At 38.0% G+C, this 22906-nt stretch overlaps 1 protein-coding gene across 1 annotated transcript in view; it reads right to left on the bottom strand.

Annotated features, from left to right (window-relative positions):
- The window catches only part of LOC150088463 (serine/threonine-protein kinase Genghis Khan-like), a 905682-nt gene that overhangs the window by 754422 nt on the left and 128354 nt on the right, over nucleotides 1–22906 (bottom strand). The window contains exon 2 of the mRNA XM_090370169.1: nucleotides 4732–4823. Within this exon, the coding sequence (XP_090226295.1) occupies nucleotides 4732–4823 (92 nt within the window). The remainder of the gene's footprint in view (nucleotides 1–4731; nucleotides 4824–22906) is intronic.

The raw sequence follows: 22906 nt of genomic DNA, 5'->3' as shown, positions 1-22906 counted from the left end.
TAAGGGTCTGAAAGCTATGTTGCAACACAATAAAAATATAAAGTATGATCAAAACATTTTAAAAAATTATAAAATAAAATAAAAGCGTTAAAATACAATATGATAAAAGTGTTAAAATACACAGAAGCTTTCGAGACGAAGTGCCTCTTCATCAGCTAGTCAGTGAATGGTGTACTCCAGTATATATTGTTGGTCACAACAACAAGTCAGCTGAGCATGATCATGTATCACGAATCTGGTGTCGGTAGAACAGAATTACATACACATGATGACCGCCAGTGCTCATTGCACTGCAATACAAACATTCCATAATAGGGTGCAAGAGCACTTCCCTCATGCAATTCATAGTACTATTATTGGTAGCTGTGTGCAGTGTCTCATGCCATGAGCAATGGCGGTAATCAATTGAAAAGTCGATGATTTCAATATCCCATCGGGGATCAAGATTGTGCTGCTCAACCCAATAATGCTCAGTGACTGCGGAGCATTCAAAATTTTGATTGTGTCGCAGTCTGCACATACCGTATTTCCCCATGTATAAGATGCACCTTTTTTCGAAAAATTTGGGGTCTAAAAACTGGGTGCGTCTTATACAGTGGTTGTAGATTTTTTTACTTGCATTTCCCCCTTTTTTGCGCTCATTGTTTCGCACTTGTTACCAGTATATTAGGTTACATTTTGCCACATTCTGCCCAGAAATGGCTCAGAAAAGATTTTCGTACAGTGCTGAATTCAAGTTAAAAGTAATCCAGTTTGCAAAAGTGAATGGAAATTGTGCTGCTGAACGTAAGTTTGGTCCTCCTCCAACTGAGAAAACAATCCGAGACTGGCAACAGGAAGAAGAAACCCTATTGAAAACGCCACGACAGAAGAAGGCCATTAGAGGCAAGTCAGCAAAATGGCCTGATTTAGAGAGGGAATTGAAGATATGGATTGAGGAGCAAAGGGCAATTGGAATTCCTGTGTCCACAAAGAGGTTCAGCAAGAGGCAAGAAGAATTGCTGATGAAAAAGAAGTTACTGATTTCAAAGGAAGACACAATTGGTGCTTCAGGTTCATGAAACGGAATGGACTAAGATGCCCGAAAGCTATAAGCAGAAGGTCCTTGAATTTCATCGTTTTGTCATTCAATGTCGGAAGACACATCATTTGAGTTGGGACAGATTGCAAATATGGACGAAGTCCCCCTTCAATTTGATGTCCCAAGTAACAGAACTGTTGATAAGAAGGGGATGAAAACTGTAACTGTGAAGATAAGTGGACGTGAAATGAGCCATTATACAGTTGTTCTAGCTTGTCATGCCAACGGAACCAAGCTGCCTCCTATGCTGATTTTCAAACGCAAAACAATGCCAAAAGAAGACATTCCTAGAGGACGTTCATGACAAGGGTTGGATGGATCAGGATTGGATGAAGATTTGGTTTGAGAAAGTTTGGAGCAGGAGACCAGGTGGGCTCTTACGCAAACCTGCCCTATTGGTGCTTGATTAGTTCGGGCACACATAGCAAAAAATACAAAGAAGATTGCTGCAGAGCAAAAAACAAAACTTGCCGTCATTGGAGGCTTGACATCCCAGCTCCAACCACTTGATGTCAGCATTAACAAACCCTTCAAAGCTGCTATGAGAGATGAATGGAACCAATGGATGAAGTCTTCTGGGGACAATTTGACACCAGCAGGAAGAGTGAAGAAACCAACTACAGGAGAAATTTGTACCTGGGTGAAAAGATCCTGGGATAATATCAAATTGAGATCTTTGTCAAGTCATTTAAGAAGTGTGGCATTTCAAATGCCATAGATGGAACTGAGGACGAGGCAATATATGAAGACAGTGACTCGTCATCAGACACAGATGAGGACAAGCTAATGGATGGGAGTTTTGACAGTGATGAGGAGTTGTATGAATTTTATGATGAATAAAACTTGAGTTCAATAACTTTATGTAATACAATTTTTTTTCAAATTTCGGGCCCCAAAATTAAGGTGCGTCTTATACATGGGGAAATACAGTAGCTACCAATGAGGCACTGCAGATAGCTACCAATAATAGTACTATGAATCGCCAAGGGGAATGCTCTTGCACCCTATTATGGAATGTACTGTAATGCAGTGTGATGAGCGCTGGTGATCATCGCGTGTACATAATTCTGTTCTACTGACCCCAGACCCGTGATACATGATCATGCTCAGCTGACTTTTGCTATTGTAACCAACAATATATGCTGGAGTACACCATTCACTGACTAGCTGATGAATAGGCACTTCGTCTCGAAAGCTTCTGTGTATTTTAATGCTTTTATTTTATTTTATAATTTATCACTGTTTTAGTATTTTATGTATATATTATTTATTTTAATAAATTTATTTTAACCAGTTAGTCGGTCGTTGCTAGAAACTTGTATAACATTAAGCTTAATCAATCCACACCTCACTCAGATGCTGCAATTTGCAGAACTGAAGCCTTTTTTGGTAAGAGCACCCTTTTGTTCCCTTCACCAATTTCATTGCCCTTCTCTGCACCCATTCAGCAGATCTACATCCTTCCTAAAATGAGGCCTCCAGGTCTGTATATAGTAATCAAGATGAGGCCTAACCATGGCCTTGTACAAAAGGATAATCACCTCCTTATACCTGCTAGCCAAGTTCCTATACATCATTGACAAAACCTGATGAGCTGTCCTGGCTGCCTGTCTGCACTGCTCAGAAAACTTCGTATTTCATTGCACAATAATTACCATCTCCAGGTCTTTTTAATTTTCCACCACACTTAGTGTAGTACCACTCCGTCAGTATGTTAATCTGGTATTACTGCTACCCACATGCAGTACTTGCATTTCTCAATGTTAAACTTCAAATGCCATTTTACAGTCCATTGGCCTAATTTTTATAGATCTAGTTGCAGTAGCTTGCCTTGATTGTTGTCATTAACCATCCTGCCAACCTTTGTATCAACTCAAACATTAAGCCTGATATACCTTCATAAATATCTTTAATAAATATTGAAAACCACAATGGGTCTAGCACTGACCTCCGAGGGACTCCAATAATAAAAATAGTCCATAAAGAGCATTGCCTATTGATAACCACTCTGTTTTCTCCCACTCAACCATCCCTTTATCCATAGTATTAACTTGCCCTTAATGCGACATTGCTCCAGTTCATAACAGTAGTCTTTTATGCGCAACTGTATTACAAAATAAATCTGTGCAATCATTGTGACTCACAAAATGATTGCACAGAAGGTGTGTAATCATTGCACAAGTCATTACAAAGACCAATTCAACACAGATATGGACATAAAAAAATGAAAAGACGAGAGTAAGGCAGGAGTTAACTAAATTCAAAAATGCAGTGAGACATCTTTAAAAAAGGCAAGGTAACCAAAAGGTTCGTACCTGACTTAGAATTTGTTGATAATACTGCAGGAAAGCGATGGTTGTACTCAAATTTATATACAACTTGAAAGGGAGCATGGTTCCTTCAATCAAACTGCAAGCTCTTTGGAATCCCTACCATCCAAAGCTGCAGCTGCAGAGCAGAAGACTAGAATTGTGTGCTCTACAGCTGCCCAATATTACTACGTTGCCCATCAATAACCTCTACAGAGATGCCGACAACCACAAGTTTATACAAACTAAAGAAATAACCTTCAATGATTTTGCTTAATACCTGGACGTGGTTTCCACAAAAGAGCAGAATGTAATAAACATGGAAATCACCAGTGAGCAACCAAAAGAAATAACAGAACCTATATCAGCAACTCAGCCTCTTATAGAACCTTATCCACATCATCCAGAAGGCAACTCTCAAAGAGCTTTACAATTCATTTCAATGCTTATTTTCCCAGAAACTCCACTAATAACAATTAATGGATATTCTGGGAAAGTAGGCCCACTATGAACATATTCCGCAAGACTAGTATACGTATTTATGCATTAGAAAGTTGACAGAAACCTTAAGACACTCAACAAAGTTTCTACCAAGGAATGGTTCAACCCTAGGGGCTCAGATTTGGTGAGTATGGGTTTGGCACATCCAGGGTCCTGAGATGGATATCATCATTCTTCTCTCTCTCTCTCTCTCTCTCTCTCTCTCTCTCTCTCTCTCTCTCTCTCTCTCTCTAACTCAGAATTTTTTTGGCTGGTGCAGCATAAGCCTCAGGCTTCCTTGCACCATGTGGCTAGTAATAATAATTGAGCCTTTGTTTGCAGTTCTTCAACAAAAGAAAAAGACAACAACTGCTGTTTTCAGATGAAGCCAAACAACAGAATCCTAATTTGCACATAGTCTTCATGTAACTTCCAGAGAGAGAGAGAGAGAGAGAGAGAGAGAGAGAGAGAGAGAGAGAGAGAGAGAGAGAGTGTGTGTGTGTGTGTGTGTGTGTGTGTGTGTGTGTGTGTGTGTGTGTGTGTGTGTGTGTGTGTGTGTGTGTGTGTGTGTGTGTGTTTTTATGTTCCTATTTTATCACTAAGGAGAGGTATCAAATAATAAATACAAAATCCAAACTAAATTTTCAAAATTTTCTTGTGTTAAATGAAACGGATATATTATACTAATTTCCAGGTGCCAAACATAAGAACAACCAATAACAACTTTATCACAGTCAAGTTAGGAAATCAGTATATATTCCCTCATTCCTGAAATTTGTCAGCTTTTATTAACTGTATGTTATATGCTGTTATACACAGTTTAAATTTTACACCGAATACACTTGCAACGAAGTTACTCACCTCTCCGAAAGCTCCTCGTCCAATAACTTTAAGAATATCAAAATCATCTTTTGTTAGGCGAAGACTCCTTACTTTCTGAGCAACAGGTGCAACTAAAAACAAATTAGAATAAAAGGATTTAAGATAAAATGTTTTCATGAAGTATAAGGAAGAATCCTTAAGTAATCAGAAGTATTATATTTTCCAAATTTATTGTTTAACTGTAACTAAAACTATAATGAAAATATAGCTTTATTTACAGAATAAACAAAACAAACAAAATTTACAAAATATGCCCAAGTCCACATGGAAAATATAGAGTGATGTAGTTGCAGAAAGTAGCTTCAAAAAATTCTATGACAAAAGCAAATACATGCCACAGTGTAGCAGTATTTGCTTTTGTCAGAATTTTTTGAAACACCATTTACAACCATATCACTCTATATTTTCAATGCTCATGAATGTCTTGTCATGCGGGTCCTTACACACACATTTAACAGAATTGTTTAGTTGCTATTAGATTAGTAGGCACGATAGGTCCCAAAGAAAGCTAATGCACTAAAGATTTTTGAATGGCGATTTCAAATTTTGCCAGTAAATGAGAAAACTGCTGGCAGAAACCTTTGAGATGGAATCATGTCAATTCATTGCAAGACAATTCAGTGCATGGAAATTCATTGTATGTGACAATTCAGCACATGACAATTCCGTATGTGATAATTTGGTGAATGACGTTTCTCTGTATTTGAAATTTGATGTGTAACAATTTGGTCAACAACATTTTCCTGTATGTGACAGTTTGGTGTACTTTGGTAATTTGGTGAAAGACAACTGGTGGCTACAACAATTCAGTTAATTCTTTGGGAAAATTCAGTGTTGATTTTTTGATTGCAAGACAGAAAATCCAAAAAACTTTTAACATGCCATGCCACAAATGGTGAATTTGTGATCCCAATGCCATTCTTGGTATTTTATATTTTTGATGGAGCATACTATTCGCATTTGTTTTTAAATGCGCATTCTATTTTGTTTCCATGGCACTTTTTAAAAAAAGTGCCATGGACAGGTTAAAGATTATAATACAAGAGAACCTTGTTCGCACTTTACTTTCACTTCTGGAAATTGCATTTTTTTAGGAAATACATATGGGGACAGTTGTTCCAAAGACCAAAAGTAGAAATCATTAATGGATGCCGGCTGGTTAATGTGCATCTTCTGATGTTCGGTTTGCAACCTGTGCTTTCTTCTGGCTTCCCAACCCTCAACCAAACCACGTTACTAAACTAGCATATGACTTCAAGAACTTTCATAGTGGTCATCTTCATTTCTTTTCTTTGCTCATAATTTTTTTCTGGTTTTCCAACCCTCAGTCAGTCCATGGTAACAAAGCAACAGTAGCTACAACAGCTTTAAAAGAAAAAAAAAGGTAAAAATTGTCAAGTTTCATTTTACTCACTCTTCGTTATTTCTGTGTCAGTCAATTAATTTCTTTCATCTTCCCAACTCTCTCAACCAAATCATGCTGCATGAATAGCGTAAGCTGGAAAATTCCCCACCCAAAAAAAAGTGATTTCAATAATTTTGCTTTACTCCTGTAGTTTCTCCATTAATAAGTTTCTTCTGCCTCAAAAAAATAATAAAAATAAAATAATAATTAAATTAAAAAAAATTAGCAGCCTGGTAACATTTTTTTCTGTGTCAGTCAATAAATTTCTTTCACCTTCCAACCCTCATAAATCCATGTTTCTAGAACAGAGCAAGCTTCAGAGTTCTCCATAAAAGAGAAAGGAAACTACCTTCATTAACTTTCCTTTCCTGTGGTTTCGGTGTTAATGAGTTTCTTCTAGCTTCACAACCCTCAACCAGGCCATGTTACTAAAACAGCACATGGCTTTAACAGTTTTCACAGTGGTAATATATTCCTTTCTGTTCTTTTAACCTGGTTTCTGCACCCATAATTTTCTTATAGCTTCCCAACCCTCAACCAATTCATGTTCCTCAAAAAACACAGCATTCAATTGAGTAGGTACGGTAAAAAAATAAATTAATAAATAATCTTACCTGGATTAAAGGTCTTAGAAAGGACAGAGTCATGCTGAAATAGGCGCATCTAACTTTCCAAACTGCCTATAAGAAGGATCAGTGTGGATCCGTTTATACAAAATAAATGGATAAAAAAATATTATTTTCTATTTTAATTTCTACACTCTTCCTTTCTAAGTTGTCAAAATTTCTCTTGTTTCCTAAACCTTTCACTTCATTGATTTTTTTTTAAATTTCCAATCTCTGAATTACTGCATACACCAAATTGTTCTAGTCACCAATTGTCTTTCACCAAACTGTCATGTACAGCAAAATGCCATTCATCAAATTGTCTTGTACACTAAACTATCATACACTGAACTGTCGTGCACTGAATTGTTGCATACTGTGATCTGTCATGCACTGACCTGTCCTAAACAAATTGTCCTGCATTGAACTGTCGTAAACAAATTGTCCTGTATTGAACTATCATACAACAAATTATTTTGCAATGAATTGATGTGGACCCATTTCAGATAGTGTATAGTAATCAAAAATGTCCTAATACAAAGTGTTTGAGTGAAAGAGTAGGTCCACAGATAATCTTAAATTATCAGAGGATGGCTTCAAACATTTCAAAAGTACTATCTAAAACAAACACAAGATTGTTTTCTGATTATCATCAAATGGCAGAGACAACAGAAAGAAATTTGAAATTTCAACTGACAATTGCACATCATCGCTGGTAAGGATATGAATATGCATTGCATCTGTCAACACATTGTACCAAGAATACTGATAAGGGTGATGATGACATGAGGATCAAGGACAAGCTCATTCATGCATTAAATAATCATCTGGATCTTCTCTGAAATATCATCACATGTGACCTGTGATAATCTTTCGAAGACAATCATCTATCCTATGATTATCATCATTATTAGCCATATGGTACAAGGAAGCCTGAGGCTTATGTTACACCAGCAAAAAAAAATTCCCGAGTTACCCTGAGAGAGACAGAGAGAAAAGTAAAAAGGAATCGCCAAGAAAGAGAAGAATGATGATATCCAGCTCAGGACCCTGGGTTTTCCAAGCCCATACTCACTAGATGTGAGCCTCTGCAGTTGATGATGTTAGTATATAATAAAAGGTAGATTTTCCAATTAGAATTTCCAATGTCACTGAGAGCCAATTAGTTCTGGCAGGACTGCTTCGAAGGGAAGTTGCTATTTGGAGTCTTTTTGCAAATGGCAGAGCATCGTGCCCAACTTTATTCCTGAGAATAAGGAAATGCACAATAAGGTGTCAATAAGGAGAGGCACAAGGAAATGCTTGTTTGACTGCAGAGGTCAATTCACCTGAAGCATGACAAAGTGTGGATATAGCCAACACAATCAAGGGCCCCACCCATTCAGTGCCACTATTGCTAGGTAATAGGTAATGCCACTATTGCTAGGTAATGGAGCACACTAAATGCATGATCATGACATCTTCCTATCTGATCAGGGGATTGGAAATACTCTGTGGATATCAACTTCCACGATTCTCTTTGGAGATACAACTAACTACACTGTTCAGCATACCAACCAAGTCAACCCATATATGATAGAAAAAAAGAACAATAGTAAATCCCATCGTTGAACAGTCTCGTTAACAGGAAAAAGGTGTACTCAAGCAGTGCACTGACTAAAACTCATTCAGTCCCACAGAGTGGAAACCAGCCGCAGCCAAAGTTCTGATAAACAGAATGCATTCTCACTGTATCGTGAAAACCTAAGATAGGGAATTCAGCAGGATGTTGCTAAATGTAACTTTCCATTCAGCATCACAAACAACATCATGCTCCCACCAACCCCCCCCCCACAATTTCTGTATGTAGAATAATTTAATGAATTTATTATTTTTAGCCTAACAATTCTAAAAATCATACCAACCATCAAGGTAAAAATAATAATATTAACACAGAATATATCAAATTGCTACAGTAAATTCATTATTAGTATTTATTCCAATATTCATTGGCCTTCCCTGCTAATCATCTGTCCATACAATCACCATCATAATATATACAAAACCCCAGGAGCTTTTAACAAGGCTATCTTGTCTTTATCAACCATAATAATCTTTGAACTAAAGCACACTGCTAAAGTATATGATGAAATGAGCCTTAATGTATACTGAAAAGAAAGCAATATGAGCACATCAACCAGTGAACACATAAAATATCTAAATATCCCTCTTCCTACATTATAACATATGTCTGTTTCAAAATTAATGAGACTCACTACATAAAAAAGTTTACTGTAAAATTTTCTACAAATTAAGGTACTCTCCTTCAAAGTAGCTTCCCAAGGAAGCTACACATTGCCACCAGTGCTCCTTACATTCCTGAAAACACTGCTGGAACTTCTCTTCTGTGAGGTCCCTAAGTGCATCAGTTATAGTGCTCTGAATATTGCCAATTGTCCCAAAATGATATCCTTTCAGGCAATTCTTGATTTTCGGAAAAAGATAAAATTTACATGGAAAACAGATTTCAGAAATACAATAGTTGCAGGATCACTGGAATGTTTTTGAAGATCAAAAACTCCATAACAAACATCACACGATGGCAGGGTACATTGTTGTAATGCAAAATCCAGGTTTTGGCCTTTTCAGGTTGAACACACACAGAACTCTTTTCTATAGCCATTCAAAGACTTCTTGGTAGAAAGTGTGGTTAACAGTTTTACCTTGAGGCACGAACACCTTTGTGCACCATTCCATCAAAAAAAAAAAAAAATGAACATAAATTTGACTCTGGATTTGCTCATTTCCGCTTTCTTCAGGCATGGAGAATTTGCAGCATACTATTCTTCACTCTGTCTTTTTGTGTCTTGGTCATACTCAAAAATCCATGTTTCATCAACGGTTAACACTCACTGAAGGAACTCCGACTCAGTTTGTTTCGACATCACAATCAAGAAAGTCAAGCCACACATTCTTCCAATTTTGCTTCTGTTCTTCAGCGAGATTTTTTGGCACCATTTTCGGACAAATTTTTTGCATGCCCAAATGCTCTCCTAAAATGTCATGGATAGCTCAGTGACTCATGCTCAGCTCACCTGCTATTAATCTTGCATAGCATTCACCTGAGTAGGTATATACCATTGGTCAGACACAATCGAAGCTCTTACCCTCTCCACATTCTCCTCTGTTGTTTCTCAGACAGGGCCAGATATGCCAGACAAGCTGTACTTGCTACCTGAGAGTCTAAAACGCTGATGGAACTGATATTCAGGTGACACTCAGTTCAAGTGGACCCAATTTTGGCGAAGTCCGGATGGTCTGTGACAGCCAAATTCTCTGCTTGCACCTTCACGATGGTGAGACTGTTAGTAAACCTGGGTATAACCTCCATGGTGGGTGAACACGCAGGTGTGAACCAACGTAAGCAGGGGTCGAGGTGTGGCGCCCACACCACATGGAGGAATGCCGCCCCTCCGTGTTACCAGGCAGTACGAGGTGGTAGATGACTCTCATCAACCGGTGCAATACCACCACTTTGCTTATTGGAGGCTTGAAGAGGTGGAACCCATGTTTAGTCACCAGAGCTAAGTTCCGGTCAACCCTTCCCCATCTCTTCCATCATGCAGTATGATTGATGACTTTTGAGGTTATGATGAACATCGTGGCAAGATCCAATCTTCCTTACATTTCAAGGGTACAGCTCTAAAACAGTGTTCGCAGGCTGGCCGCTAGTTAGTACACCGGACCGAACCTATTGGTAGCTCCCTAGGAGGCTTCCGGATCAGCTAGTGTATAATCTTGCTACCTCTAATCTGCCAGCTGGTGACTGGAGGGAGTCCGAGTAGTGTGTATGCGGGGAGCATTGTCGAGGCCACGTTATGTCAAGGATCTGGGTATATTCTTACCACATGTACGCCATATCCAAAAATTTCATTACTTCATACACCATGTCCCAACCACTTTTTCTTACTATCGAATACACCATGAATTGTCAAACTAATAGAGTAAGCTTATCTGCGAAAAGATCTAAACCTCCCAAACACTTCCTAATTCATTTCACAAATATGTGAGGTCTGAATTCTAATCTCAACGATATCCATTTCCACTTGCAGTCTGCCAAACCCCATGTACTTTTCCTGACAGAAGCTCAGTTATCAGTTGATTCAACTACTGCTCATCTCAGTTGCCCAAATTATTCGCTGAATGATTCCTTTCGCCTCAAAGGTGATACTTGTGCATATGTCCATTCCATTCCCTGTCAGAGACTTGGTAATTTGGAATCTCCTCTTTTCGATCTTCTCTGGCTTAAAATCTCTCTACCTCATTGTGTCAAATTCATCTGTTGTCTCAACCGTTCTCCCAACTCCACTAATCACTTGGAGCTCTTTGACTTCCTCTCTTTGCAACTTGACTTTCTCCAGTCCAACTTTCCTAACAGTGAGGTAATTTTCCTTGGTGATTTTAATGTTCACAACTCCAGATGGCTCCCAATTTCTAGTCACAGTGTCCCAGCTGATTGAGATGCTGAGGCTTTTGCAATTACTAATGACCTTGCACAGATTATTCATTTACCTACAACAATACCAGACAATCCTAACCATACAGCCAACACACTTGATCTTTTTCTCACAAACAACCCTTCTAAGTACACAGTTGAAGTGAGAGGTCCTTTAGGCGCCTCAGATCACATCTTGGTGATTCTCACTTTTCCAATGGAGCCTTTATCTCATTGCTATTTCCAACCTCATGTTGTTCAGCATTACAAGAATGCAAAATGGGATGACCTGCGAGATTTCTTTTCTTATTTTCCTTGGTCGGATTACTGTTTCAAAACTTCTAATGTCAGCATTTGCTCAGATCGTGTCAGTGAAATTATTCTTGCAGGAATGGAATCCTTTATCCCACACTCCACTTTAAAATCTCATCCTTTATCTAAACCTTGGTTTTCCAATAAATGTGCTAAGGCTGTTCAAGAAAAGAATGTTGCATATCGTATTTGGCTTATTTCTAATTCTTCAGTTTCATTTTCCCCCTACACCAAAGCTCACAACAATTGCAAAGCAGTTATTAACCAGTCCAAACTAGAGTTTGAACAGGCTAAGAGTAGAAAACTAGCTTCTTGCCCTAATGGTAGCCAAGCATTCTGGTCTCTTGCCAAAGCTATTGGCCGCAACTTTTGCCCATCTCTGCTCCCACCTCTGTCCAAACCAGACGGTTCTGTTGTCACTTCAGCCAAGGATAAAGCTGACTTGGTAGCATCCCATTTTTCTTCCAACTCATGTATTAATGATCTTGGTAAAACACCTCCCACCATTCCCAACACACTCCATTCAATGCCTCCTGTGGTCTTCTGTCAAAAGGATGTCAGAAGGATTTTGACGAATCTTAATGCTAAGAAAGCTCCAGGTCCCGATGGTATTTCTCCACTTGTTCTCAAAACCTGTGCTCCTGAACTTACTCCTGGTCTTTGCCACCTTTTTTCACTTTCTTATTCCAAAGGTGTTTTTCCTTCTACTTGGAAATTTGCTCATATCCAGCCAGTTCCTAAAAAGGGTGACAAATCCCTCCCATCCAATTATCATCCCATTGCAATTACTTCTACTCTTTCTAAAGTAATGGAGAAATCAATTAACCGCCAACTCTTAAACTACCTAGAAACCTTCCGTCTGATGAACGATCGCCAGTATGGATTCCGTCAGTGTCGATCCACTGGTGATATTCTGGCTTATGTTACCCATTTATGGACTAATTAAATGGAAAAGTTCAGTGAAACACAAGCAGTTGCTCTTGACATCTGAAAGATTTTTGATCATGTTTGGCATAAAGGTCTTTTAACAAGCTTCCATCTTATGGTTTGCCAACTGATTTTTGTAATTGGTTATCCAGTTTTCTCTCTGATCGCTTACTGAGGGTGATGGTAGATGGCTCTCTGTCTTCTAATTTCTCCACTAATGCCAGTGTCACCCAAGGTTCAGTTCTTTCCCCCACTCTTTTCCTCTTGTATATTAATGACCTTCTTCCATTGACTGGAAATCCTATCCATAGTTTTGCCGATGATAGCACATTGCATTCCACTTTCCATTTTGAGAAACCTTGCCCAGCTCAATCAGCTTCAACTTCTCGAAAATCTGCTACCAATTCCTTAAATGCCGATCTCCAGGTAATTCTCCAGTGGGGCAAAGACAACTTAGTTGATTTCAATCCTTCTAAAACTCAGTCTTGTTTTATATCTTGCAAAAAGGATCCTTCTGCTCCTACGCTTATCTTTGGTGACACTCTGATTTCTAGGCAAAATGATATATCTCTTTTGGGGATTACTCTGACTTCTAACCTCTCTTGGTACAAGCACATTACAAATATTGCTTCCTCTGCATCTAAAAAACTTGGTTTTCTCTTTCACTCTCGGCATCACTCTTCTTCCAAACAGCTGTTCACTCTGTACAAATCGCAAATCCGCCCTACCATGGAATATTGTTCCACATCTGGGGTGGTGCCCCCAAAACCTCCCTCAGGCTTCTTGATTCTGTTCAGAAGAGGGTAGTTAGGTTAATTAATGATTCATCTCTAACAGAGTCTCTCCACTCACTGTCTCATAGACGTTCTGTTTCTGCTGCATGCCTCTTCTACAGATATTTCCATGGGCACTGTTCTTCTGAATTGGCGTCTATAATTCCCGCTGTCTCTTTCAAAACAGTCCGAACACGTGTCGCCACCAGCCAACATCCATTTACTGTAAACTCACAGAACCAACTTTTCATCTTTCTCGTTTATTCATTCAACTGCTGTTTTCTGGAACAACTTTCCTTCATACGTATTTCCTGAAAATTACAGTCTACAGAAGTTCAAGTCCAATGTCAACAAATATCTTCTTTCTTCTTCTCAACCTCCAACCCAAGCACGGTACTAAGTACTATAGGTCTAATACCTCTCGTGTTTGGGGTTTACATAAAAAAAAAAAAAAAGGGCTCCCTGTGCGTGTTTCATCTTCAACAGCTTTACAGCCTTCCAAAAAGGCCTTGTGCCATTGGAAAACTTGGGCTTGGGATAAAATTTGATCTCCAACATTTAACATTGCTTGATATTCTTCTGCTCTATTTTTCATGATACAGTGAACAAACACATGGTTGCTTACTTCACGATGGCTCGACACACATACTGGATGCAATGAGGCATAACTACACTCATTGTGTAGAGGTGGGTCAACCTACATACAGCCACTCCCCAACTTGCGTAGGGGTTGCGTTCCACAGAACTCTACATAAGTCGAATTTTACGTTAGTTGGAATTTCCCTAAATGCTTATGCAGCACTCCAAACTATGCGCACTGAATTTGATTGAAGCAAAAAAGTGATGTTCGACAAACATGTAAATAGAATTATTTATTCAATTTTTTTTTTTTTATCTCATGTGCAGGAAAAATTACAAAAGTGTACAAAATTACAAAAATTACAAAAAGAGAGGGGAGATGGGCACAACTTCAGAAAGTTTTACCTTTTGAGCATCATTGCCAGAATTAACTCTCCAGCTGATAAGCATGCCACTGCAGAAGTTGAGGGCTGTGGAGATTTAGAAGGGGTTTTTTTCCAACACATCACAAAATTCCTCTGCAATTCCAGAATTGGCACTTCACCGCATATTTTAATGTTTTGGAAACCATTGCGATGCTTGAACTTGTTAAACAACCCATTGCTTGCCATGAACTTGGCTTGGAGTTTGCCATGCTTATCCTTAATATCTTCATAAATACTTCTTGCTTTTGCTTGAATGGCAATTGGACACAGGGGCACTTGCTTCTGAATCTGATTTTCTAACCATATTATTAATAGCTTTATCATCTTCAATATAGCACCTGAATGCTGTATGGTGATCACTGTTGATCTTAAATACATTGGTCCTTTAACATGTTCTTTTATAAGCACACTGTCCCTTAAAATAGTATTCACTATTGAAGCAGTGAGACCTAATTCCGTGCAATAGATGACAAACTTTGTCCTGTTTCGTACTTCTTAATCATCTTCATTTCTAAATCAATTTTGTTTCATTTCCTAGCACTGCCAGCACTTGCACTTTCTGTTGGTCCCCTTCACCATTGTAATAAGGAAATAGGAATGAAGAGAAGATTCTGAAAATTTATTTATGCTTTTTATATAATTGAAGATTTCAGTGAAGGGAACTCATTTCACCATAATACCGTAACGTAAAAACCCACAGAATTATCAGTATTATTATAAATGCAATAAGATTGAGTTTACTACCAGTTTATAATAGATTGTGATAACAGAAAAGCCCAATAAACTGGAAAGTGCAAATTGTTTTTATTGTTTTATGGTAGTGACCTCCAGAAATGTGTTTTAGAAAAATATCACGAAGGTGTTCACAAAATTGATTCTTATAACGGAACATATGATAACGATGAAAGTGTAGTGCAATTTCTATTATAAAAATGATCTTTTAAAGAGATAAATAGCTTAGTTATATAGCAAAAATTTCAACTTCCAAGGTCTAGAAATGAATTACCAAAAAAAAACAATGTGTTATTGGGTTCACATTACGATATTTTCACAATGCCTCCATTTATTCTTACATTTCATGTTTCAAAATACATATCATGTGCTGGCAAAAACTTATGTAAAGTCGAATTTCCGTAAATCTAACCCTGGGGGCTCACATCTGGTGAGTATGGGCTTGGCACACCCAGGGTCCTGAGCTGGATATCATTATTCTTCTCTTTCTTGGTGATTCCCTTCTACTTTTGACACACACTCACTCACTCTCTCTCTCTCTCTCAGGGTTACTCAGGAACTTTTTTTTTTCCTGGTGCAGCATAAGCCTCAAGCTTCCTTGCATCATATGGATATTAATAATAATAATAACAATAATAAATCAAGTATTACATAAGCCAGGGAGTGCCTGTACATGTTAATGTGCAGTATACATGCACAGTCCTGCCATGTCACATTTTATAAAATTAGTCTCATTAATTTTGTGACATATCTCATATATGGCTATAATACTAAGTTTGAACATTAATCTTGAATAGAGCTGATGCTTGATACCCCTGAATACAACTAGTGAGTGCTTTTTTGGGACGGTACACAACGGTATGGCATATCGGCACCTCTACTAACAGTGACGTTTGACATTTGGATGCAGTGCACTTCGAAATTTGTAATATTCCATAAATATTTTTCACATGTTTACCTACTATTCAAATAAGCTTAAAATTACTTAACTAAATTTGCATTTTTTACTGTCTATTGTTAAGATATTTTCTATATAAAACTGTATAACCATTTTTATAATTCTAAATTACACAGTCAGACCTCTGTTTAACGAAGTCCTTTTATAGCGAATTATTTTGAATTCCCCTTGGAAGCTGCATTTAAAATAGTTTCCTTTTGAGTGAAGAACATTTTATATAGCGAACGGATTAGGAGAGAATTAACTTGGTACACACTGTTTGCATTTCTGGCCTTCAGGCAATTAGTGCTGCTGCGTGAATTAAGAGAGCTGAAGCATTGTTGTTATTCGGTTTTTAGGAGCATTAGCAACTAACTATATATTGCTCCCGGGATATGCGATGGTCATTCCCTGACCTTTCCGCATCCTCCGTATTTGGTGGTCATGGGCTTGAACCCCAGTCTAATCAAGAGGCATGTGCTGCGCACTGCTGCTCCTGCCCACCTGGCTATGGAGGCGCTGAGCTGAAGCATTCTACAACTTAGTGGTACCTGGTAAAACCTGTCCCACATATGGAGGAGTCATACTAGTCAAGAGTGAGCAGATCAAGATGTTTTCCCAATGGACTCTGATCCACCTTCTAATGCAGCGGTGTCCAAACTTTTCCCGTACAGGTGCCGTATTAAAAAAAAATTCAAAGTTAGATTTCTTTAGTGTGTTACATTTTCCATATCTTGTTGCATGTAAAAGTAAAACTGAAAATATTCGGAAATTTTATTAAGTACAATACACAATTACATTTACTGAACAAAACATTTAATGAGAATTTTTTTGATAATTAACTTTTGATTTAAATTTTGATAATTAACAAAATTTAAAATGCTGTTTTAGTTCACTTTCCTCGCGGGCCATAGGCTGGACACCTTTGTGAATCAACTGTAAGCTCCTCATTCGAGAATTAGAAAAGTGATATTCTTTTACCCAGACAAATAACCATCTGTTGTTTCGCGGAAGCGTGTTATCCACATTTTTCCGTAAATTTTCTCTATCTCTGTTTACATGGTCACAGTACCTGAATATCCGAATTACCGTCATTTTGGACATTTTCAAAAAAAAAAAAAAAAGAAAAGAAAAAAATTCAAATTTAAGAACTAGTGACAATACCAATGACGAGAGACGCAAAACGAGGCCAACGAAGGTATTAACCTTAACACGAATTGTTGACATTTGGTGAAAATGAAGTTAGAAAATTGTCAATTAGATTACAGTTAAATGAAAGAGTTGCAATTCGTGGATACCTAATTGATAAGAAGGTTTTGGAAGAATTGATAAATGCTCTGATTATGATACCAATTTCATCAAGTGAATGTGAACAAGGATTTTCACAAATTAATCTGATCGCCAGCCCCACCAGCGCTTCGTTGATGAGAAAAATAGTTTCTTCACTACTGTTTCTTAAAATTGTAAGCCTACCACTGATCTGCTTTGAGGCAGCAAAGTATGTCGATTCGTGGCTGCTTCGGAAACGTCATTCATCAACCGACACACACAAAGAGGAAGAAAAGAAATCGGGCATAGGACAGGGGTCGGCAACCTGCGGCTCGCAAGCCGCGTACAGCTCTTTTAACATGCAACTGCGGTTCTTTAACTTTACAGCTCACATGAAGCACAATCTGAAATGGAGTTAAGAGGACTTAAAAATTAAAGACATGTGGAGTGCAAGACTAAAATGCCTTAAAACTGAAATTTGAAGGATTTGGGCAAGAGGCTGCCCTTGCAATTCTACACAAATGGACGGCGATAGATTAGTTTAACATGCAGACCAAATTGTGTTCGATGTGTGGAGTAGCTTACCGGACCCATATATAAATTTGAAAATATTTGCGTTTGGACTTCTCAGTTTTTGGTTTGACATATTTCTGCGAGCAAATATTTTGGAACATGAACTATATTAAAAATAAATCAAGAAACCGTCGTTCAAACAAGGCAAGCATGTTTAAAGTTCAGCATGTTTAATTACGACATACTCGCATGATGTTGAGAGACTCGTTCAAGAAGTTCATCAGCAAAAGTCACATTAATTTGTACCTAACTGGATGTTTGCAACGTTTTTTTCAGTATTAATAAATAATATTTCAAAATACATATTTTTTTAATTAACACCTTCCCACTCTATTCCATTTCTTAAAAAACTCTCGCCTTCTCCTCCTCCTCCTCCTCTCCCAGCTTGAGCTGAGGTGCGGCTCTTCGGATTCTCTTTTTTTTTCTTTTTCTTTTTTTAATTAGATCAAAAATGGCTCTTCACTCAAAAAAGGTTGCCATCCCCTGGCATAGGGCGTCAGATGAGAACTTAATAAAAATTTGGAATATTCTACAAAAACTGTATTATGAAATTATTTTTACTTATGTTATTATTTTTTACTTATTTTACTCACATTTTACTTATTTTTTTATATACTTGAATAATAAATTTATGCTCAATAAACTGTGTTAATATACTTAATTTGTTGTTCTTATTCTAAAAACATTACTACTAAAGTAACAATATCAGGAAAAAAAATTCTTAGAGTACTTTTCATATCCTTTTAATTTTCAATTTTTCCTGAGAGAAAAGAATGAGTACTGGCCTATTTTTTTACAAAAAAAGCACTGCAACTAGTTAACCCTTCCATTCTGCTGGGGGTCATTTTGGTCAACAGTAACCCAAAATGAGTGAGACACCTCAATCCCTCTTTAGTCCATGATGCTGCTTTAGATGTAAAGTGCCATTAATTAACCAACAGTGGAACTGTTGATGCCCCTCTCCTTTTCTCCACTATCACTCTTGCCAAAAATGGAATATATGATCACCAAATCAGCCATATTATAAACTGTTCATGCAATTGTTCAGTTACCTTTTTTGCCTCTCCAGTATAACTGCCAGGGCCCCACAAGTGCCTAGTCTCCAGAAAGCTGCAATTTGCAGAACTGAAGCCATTCTAGCTTAAGAGCACCCTTTTGTTCCCTTCACCAATCTGGCTGTCCTTCTCTGCACCTGTTCCAGCAAATATTTATTATATTCAGAATATAGTGAATATGTTACCCAGATCACCCTGTGGAGATAACTGATATACTCCTCCACACTCTTATTTAAAAATTCCCACACTTCTCACTGTTCAATCATCTCAAATTTTAAACATGAGCATGGGGGGAATATTCACTATATATATCAGAATATAGTGAATGTGTTCCACAGACAACTTGCAAGGATAAGCAGATATGCTATCCCTTATCTAGTATTAGTAACGGCCGCATGGTGCAAGAAAGCCTATGGCTTATGCTGCACCAGCCAAAAAAAAAAAAAAAAAAATCCGAACAAAACAAAAAAAAAAAATAAATAAATAAAATGAAATAAATAACTAAATAATAATAATTAATTAAAAAAAAAAAAAAAGGAAATTAAACCTATCATCCTATGCGCTTCCCTTACCCGAAAGTACTATCCAGATGACCTTTGAATTTCCCCAAACTGTCGGCCTCTACCACCCATGAAGGCAACTTATTCCACTAATTTATAACTCGCTGGCTAAAATAAAACTTCCTGCAGTCCAATCTAAACATTTCCCCCCGTAACTTGAATTTATGTCCCCTAGTTCTAGCATCATTTATAATCTTGAAAATTTTATCCTCATTCATTTTACTGATACCTCTCAGAGCCTTAAACACCTCAATCAAATCGCCTCTAAGGTGTCTAGTTTCCGAACTCTGCAACCCACATATTCAAAGTCTTTCTTCATAAGGAAGCCCTTTTGTCGATCTCACCAGGCGAGTTACCCTTCTTTGCACCCTTTCAAGAAGCTCGATGTCTTTCTTTAGGTGCTGTCTCCATATTTGAACACAGTATTCCAAGTGCGGTCTAACAAAAGCCTTATATAATGGCATTATCACGTCCCTATCTCTATTTGCAAAAGTTCGATAGATCATCGATAGGACACCATGGGCCTTCCTTGCAACCTGTTTACAATGCTCAGAGAATTTCATGTCTGACCGTATCATAACACCCAAATCCCTTTCCTCCAGTACTGGGTTTAGTTGAACTCCACCAAGTGAATAAGTTTTTTTGGGATTACTATTTCCCAGGTGTAATACCTTATACTTTGTTGGATTAAAGCACAGCTGCCATTTTTCTGACCATTTCTGAAGTCTATCTAGGTCTCTCTGAAGAAGCTCAGCTTGGCAGTGATCATTAACTACTCTACCAATTTTAACATCATCTGCAAATTTAGACATCACGCCCTCTATCCCTTCATCAATGTCGTTTATGAAAATTAAAAACAACAGTGGTCCTAATACTGATCCTTGGGGAACCCCACTTCTTACATCAACCCAATCTGAGGAATAGCCATTTATCACAACCCTCTGCCTCCTGCCCTGAAGCCATCCTTCTATCCATCTAAGGATTTTCCCAGTGATTCCAACCTGTTCCAGCTTATAAAGCAACCGCTCATGTCGGACTGAGTCAAAAGCTTTGCTGAAATCTAAATAAACAATGTCGAAATTATTCCCTAAATCCAGCTCGTGAGTGACCCTTTCAAAATAGCAAACCAGATTTGTTAAACATGATTTTCCCTTTACAAAACCATGCTGAGTATCCTTGAGAATTTCAGTTCGATCCAAATGATCCTGAATTCCACCCTTGATCATTGCCTCCATGATTTTCCCTACTACTGAAGTCAGATTGACAGGTCGATAATTTCCAACTTCACTTTTAGAGACACCCTTATGTATGGGAGATACATTTGCACTTTTCCAATCCAAGGGAATCTCCCCAGAGTCTAGTGATGTTCGCATAATTAGCCTCAATGGTTCAATGCACTCACTAGCCGCCTCTCTTAAGATTATAGGGTATATTCCATCAACTCCAGGAGCCTTACTGGTCTGTAGGATCGAAAGTTTTTTCATTAAATAATCTTGCGAAATTTCAATATCATTAATTACATATTTTTTAACTTCGCTCCCACAATTTCCCATTGCCACAAAAGGCTTTTCATTTGTAAATATCGATGCAAAATAACTGTTGAGTTCATCTGCAACGGCATATTTATTACTATCCCCTTTCCCTTACGTAAAGGTCCGATCTGGTTTGTCCTGCTCTTCTTGGCATTTATATATGTGAAGAATTCTTTATCCCCCCCTCTTTGCTCTGTTTGCTAGTGATTTCTCATAAACTGCCTTTGCCTGTCGAACCTTTTCTGTGGCTCTATTACACATCACCTTGTAGCTGTTATAGGCTTCAGTACTTTTTATTGCTCTGTATCCTTTCCATGCCACCTTTTTCTGCTCAAGTAATGTGGCAACTTCACTATTCATCCAACTTGGAACCCTTCTCGTGGAGTATTTTTTTAATGGTATATACGCATTCAAGGCATCTGTGATTAATGTTTTAAAAGCGTACCACAGTTCAATTGTATTCATTCTCTGCACGATATCTACCCAGTTAATAGAGGCCATGTAGTACCTTAAGGCATCGTAATTTCCTTTTCTGAAATTAAAACCCATTCCTTTGCCTTTTACTTCTGCTACCTCTCTCGTCATCATCCACGGAAGAACTCCGTGATCACTTCCTGCTACTGGTTCCTCTACCGTCAGCCCTGTTATGTCAACTGATTCATGTGTGATGATGAGGTCTAGGATATTCTTTTCTCTAGTACTTTCTCTGACATGTTGATACAAATAACAGTCATCTAGTTGATTTAAAAATTTTGTTCCCAATGTCGAGTTTCCTTCCCATTTACTCCAATCAATTAGAGGCAAATTGAAATCACCCATAATAAGGCATTGACGCTTACTTGGCCATTCCATTTGCATGTAGAGGCTTTTGTCATAATCTTCACAATCACCTGGTCTGTAGATTACTCCTACTCGCATTATACCTTTGTTTCCAACTATCTCACACCATACAGACTCTATACTAGCATGTGAAATGTCTGAATCCGGGAAAGCTATCGTCGCACTCGGGCTGCTTCTGATAAGAAGCATTACACCACCACCCCTTCTATCTAACCTATCCTTCCTAAATACATTATACAAGCCGTACTGAAACTCATCATCCCCAATTTCCGGGTGGCACCACGTCTCTGTAAGCCTTATTATGTCCGCGTTACTTGTTTTAACCAGCAGTTCGAATTCGCTCATTTTATTGACGACACTTCTAACGTTACTGTATAAACAATTAAGATTTACTGTTCTTGTATATTTAACAACACTAACACAACCCTCGAAGTTTATTAGGCTCTCTTCCCTGATATTAGCTACCCGCTCACGTGAAACGTTTCTGCCCCCAGAACACCTAGATAATACGTCCAGTTGGGGTAACAGATAAGAACTCTTAAGGTATGTGCAAGAGTTACTTTGACCAATATTATCAGATAAACGCGTGTCAGTATTACCAACATCCCCCCCCCCGTAACTAGCAGTTTCCCTGAACCTTTAAGGTATCCTCAATAATACTGGCAAAAACTTTTGCACCACCTTTGTTTAAGTGTATCCCGTCTCTTCAAAACAAATTCCTTCTACCTACAAGTGTGGGCCATGCTGATAGAAATTTACCCCCTAAAGCCTTGCAGATTCCTTCAAGTCTTGAGTTAATCCACAAGGCTCTTAACATATAATCCCTCCTATCGTGTCTGGGCAGAATTGCAGACACATATACATTATGGCCTAGCTCGCGACATTTCCTCAGCATGGTCCTGTATTTTTCCAACAAATCGTCAGATCATGTACGTTTAATATCATTTGTCCCCACATGAATAATAATATTTTCTTTACCCCCTTTAAAATCTGACAATCTGTTGGTGACATCATCAATAGTTGCTCCGGGCAGACATACCCTGGTTCTGTTGCACCTATCCTTATTACAAAAAATATTCCCCGTTTCCCTGACAATGGAGTCTCCTAATAAAACAATGTCCTTTTTAACCAGAGTAGTTTGCACTTAGTTTTTCTG

The sequence above is a fragment of the Mastigoproctus giganteus genome, chromosome 3, assembly GCF_048544385.1.
Source record: "Mastigoproctus giganteus isolate SK-2022 chromosome 3, ASM4854438v1, whole genome shotgun sequence".
Lineage (NCBI taxonomy): Eukaryota > Metazoa > Arthropoda > Arachnida > Uropygi > Thelyphonidae > Mastigoproctus > Mastigoproctus giganteus.
The sequence above is the reverse complement of the archived record's forward strand: the minus strand, read 5'-3'. Positions and strand labels throughout refer to the sequence as shown.